The sequence below is a fragment of the Clytia hemisphaerica genome, unplaced genomic scaffold, assembly GCF_902728285.1.
Source record: "Clytia hemisphaerica strain Z4C2 unplaced genomic scaffold, Clytia hemisphaerica genome assembly, whole genome shotgun sequence".
Classification (NCBI taxonomy): Eukaryota; Metazoa; Cnidaria; class Hydrozoa; order Leptothecata; family Clytiidae; genus Clytia; species Clytia hemisphaerica.
In genome coordinates, this window is record NW_027103829.1 from 794,989 (window position 1) to 799,097 (window position 4,109).

General features: G+C 35.7%; 1 protein-coding gene across 1 annotated transcript; it reads right to left on the reverse strand.

The window, feature by feature from the left end:
• Positions 1 to 2,760: 2,760 nt before the first annotated feature.
• On the reverse strand, positions 2,761 to 3,701 carry LOC136806851 (E3 ubiquitin-protein ligase DZIP3-like). Its single transcript, XM_067063423.1, has one exon. It carries the CDS (start codon positions 3,681 to 3,683, stop codon positions 2,784 to 2,786), a length of 900 nt encoding a protein of 299 aa, XP_066919524.1. The 5' UTR covers positions 3,684 to 3,701; the 3' UTR covers positions 2,761 to 2,783.
• Between the last annotated feature and the right edge of the window lie 408 nt (positions 3,702 to 4,109).

A 4,109-nucleotide genomic window follows, 5' to 3' on the forward strand; every position in this document is an offset into this window, starting at 1 on the left:
TATATCGTAAATAAACTATGTAAGTACGTGATATTTTAAGTAAGAAGTTCATAAAGATTTTATTTTGAAGCTTGTTTTTAAAAACAAAACCCCCGTGCTAGATGATAATCTCATTTTCTTAACTTATGGACCCATTTGGAAGTCTTTGTAATACAGATCATTTGGCAGTGTAGTTGCAGCCTATAAAAGAATTGGAATCTAAAGTCTGAAGTCGTAACTCCTTGCCATAGTGACCCCGCAAAGAAATTTTTAGTTGGCAGACACTGACTTTAGGTTGGTTTGGAAATCGTTTTATTCTGAAATGTAATTTTCACTTTAGATTAATACTTTTATTTATTTGGATTCATGAAAGGTTCAAGGTTTGTTTACTTTTTATTTCAAATTATTTCATTGATTTATTGAGCTGCAATTGCTGATTGAAAAACGAAGATTTTTGATAGTTATCAGCTCGGGCTTGGCCGCCATTTTGAATTTCAATTTTTTTTCTCCTGTACTCAACAATTTAGAGGTTGTTTGTAATACGCGATTTGGCTTACGCGTAACACTTGTGTGGTCCCTCAGCAGTTGGGTGTTTAAGATATAAACTGCAATTATTGCTCTTTTCGGTAATTTTTCAACGATGAAATGCTGAATCAGCAGAAAAATATAAAAAAGTAAATAAATGAAAATTGCTGTTTTCGGCAATTATTGCCGTGTTTGGAAATAAAAGTTCATTTTATTATTGAACACGTGGTATTTGACACCCTCGCGATAAGTAGGCCCACTGTGCCTTGTTTAGTTTTGTTTTCAACTGGTTTTTGTTGGAAATGCAGAATAGCAAAATCGAGTCATATGTAAACAAATTTACAACAGGGGTTTTGTTATCTCTTTCTGGCTGTGTTTCGGCATCGATGAAGAATCTTTTAACATATTATTTTAGAACTTTTCATGTTTTTATTGACCAACGAAAAATTGAAAAAATCACTTTTAGAAATCCAAGAAACCTTTTTCTCAATGCAATTTTACTATTTTCAAACACCTCTGACATCATCGCCCTTAAAAGGACAACACGTTTTGCTGATTCAGCATTTCATCGTTACCCTAAAAAAATTGCTGTTTTCGGCAATAATTGCCGAAAAGAGCAATAATTGTCGTTTTTATCTTAAACACCCAACTGTTCAGTTAGTTGAAATATAGCCTGGGTATCCAGACTCAAAATTTCCGAAAAAAACACTCTTACCTCAACATATATACAAAGTTTCTAAAATTTTAGAGTCTGGTGCAACTAAAAAAAATGGGTACAGTTTGTTTGATACTGCCTGTGAGTGAACCCTTGTTGACAGACTATCAAAACTTTGTAAACCCAGGCAGACACACATAATTAACTTACTATGAAACCTCTTTTACAAACTCAAAAAACTTTCAAAACTACTTTACAGTGTAGACCTAAAGCTCTAAAACAGCATCTAATAACCCAGTATGGATTCCACAAAATCTCGCGCCGAAGATATTTTTCCGTACAGCAAGCCTCACGCCAAGCAAAATTTCTTTTGTACCAACATTCAATTTTTCAATAAGGGTGCAAGATGGGAAAAGAGGCGCATGCGCCAACATAATTAATAAATTGACGCAAGCGTAAGCGAGCAAAAGCAAATTTAGCCAAATGAAAGCTAAAAATCAATGGATTATGGAGTCATTCACGCCGAGCTGGAATTATTACTTTACGCCAACTGAAAATCAAACAATCTTTGTAAGTACCCTTACGCCAATGCGCCAAAAACGTTTCAGTTGTACGCCGAAGATCTTCGGCGTTAGTTACACAAAATCCATTTCGGCTAATAACATGAAAACCAGAATATGATTCTTCAATGGGAATCAAAACTATAAAGTGCACTTACAAACATCAATTTGTCAGATCTAACAAAATTAATAACCGCAATGTCATCATTGACAATAAAACAAACGATTTTCTGTCAAGAGCCTTGTAAACATTCCAACAACTTCCATCGAAATGATCTATCACAGCTCAGTCTACCATTTTTAGCGCGGTCCAAGGATTGAGCCGAGAACGCTCCGCGAACTCCTGCGCGGGTGAAAACTTCAATCTGTCAATCATTTTCTCGTGCGAAGAGTACGCGAAGCGATTCTAGCTTTGCGATAGTGCCGCGGGACATCAATGGATAGTATTCAATCATCATTATCCCTTTATTTTCATTCCTAGAACTTTTGCAAAAAAAGGAAAAATAGAAAAGTTGTATTTTTTACTGCTCTATTCACATACTGAATTTGAAAGATCTTCTATGTGGCGTTTTTTTGCAAACTTCAAAAAACTGATTTTTGTCCCGCCTTTGCGGGACTTTGGCTTAAGTGCTTGAGTGCAGCATAGGGTACAAAGTCCAAACATGCGTTTCCCGTAATTTTTGTATGAAGAGTTAGGTCTATACTGCTTTACTGTAAGCTACATCAAAACATCAGCCACATTTATAAAGGCTCTTTTCCAGCGGCCATTTTGTTTAGAAATGAAACTGCGTTTTCATTTCTTTTTTTGCTAGGTCAGCTTTTTCCATAAATTATGCGCGCGCATCGAAAAATATAAAAAAGCCTGCGATCAAAAATTCTGCTCAGTGACTGGGCGCGTACTGACCAATTAGAGAAACTCGCATATGCACGGACAGATATCCCTGCAGACGAGTTACTTGGACCAGACCGTAAACCAGAGACAAGATTATAAAAAACTAGACGGTGAAATAGTTTACGGTCTGGATATCCAGGCTATAGGAAAGAGTATAGAATCAAAAATCCACTTACCTGAACAAATCTGGTTCAATGATCTCTTTCATTTCTTGCTCTTTGTTTTCTTTAATCTTTTTGTCCACTTGATCCAAAATATTAAGTAATATATCTTGCTTTTCTTGATCAATTTTGTTTTTTAAATCCTCCCTCAAGTCCAACAAATCTTGATTTTGTTGATCAATTTCATCTTTGAAGTCCTCTCTTAAGTCTAAAATATCTTGACTTTGTTGATCAGTTTCATCTTTGAAGTCCTCTCTTAAGTCTAAAATATCTTGATTTTGTTGATCAATTTCATCTTTCAAGTCCTCTTTCAAGTCTTCAATCAAACCCTCGATGAACATCTTTCCGTCGTTTAAATCGAATACGACTTTATCAGTCAGCATATTATCGAAATCATTGATTGATTTGTAGCTTAGCCCGGTTAAACCTAGTCGAATCTTAGTCCAAATGTTCTGAAAGTGCTGTGGTTTGAGGAAATCCTCTGGTGCACCGTGCACTATATCATTTCTCAGTTCACGAATCAAAATGACGAAAGCAGCGATTGACGTATCGCCAGCTTTGGGCTCTTTGATTCCCCATCCTCCTTGAGGTTTCGGAATATTCACAAAATTTCTGATCAATAATGCTAAAAGGGTGATGTCGAAAAGTTTTGACGAAGTTTCTTGTTTTCCTGGAGGTAGAAGAAGGTCATACTGGTCTTTCTTCAAAATGTTCTTTTTGAGCAACTTGTCCAGTGTTGTTTTATTTGCAAGGAAAAACTGATACAGCTTTTTCTCATCAACAGGAAGACCTTGGTAGGCAGGATCATGTAAGATCTGCAGCAAGGCCATCTTTCCGTGAAAAGTGAGGGCAAAAATGCATTTTGTCCACTCCTTATTCTTGCCGACGATTTTAGAGAATTGACTTCCCATTTTTCTATTTTTTATTAAAAATCTGAAAAAGAAAAATAGAGAGAGATGATCGGTGAAAAAACTTCAATGTTTTTCTCATTTCGTAAACAAAATTGATTCCATTCCAGCTGGCACACAACGTTGTTTCAACGTTAATATAATGTTATATGGACGTTGTGAACGTTAGATAAACGTTAAAACAACGTTGTGTGCCAGATGGGATGCAGTTCTAAGTAAGAGATCAAGTCTACAAACATACCTTTCTAGTACATGCTTAACATTTCTCTCTCAGAATTTATCATCGAAAGCACAATAACAAATATTGAATGCTGCTCATTTATTTGAAAACGAGTTATATATTATCATACGATACACCCTGAAATCTGTCATGAGACGACCACGAGGTTTCTACAAAAACAAATGACGAAAGCTGAGAACAATAAAAGC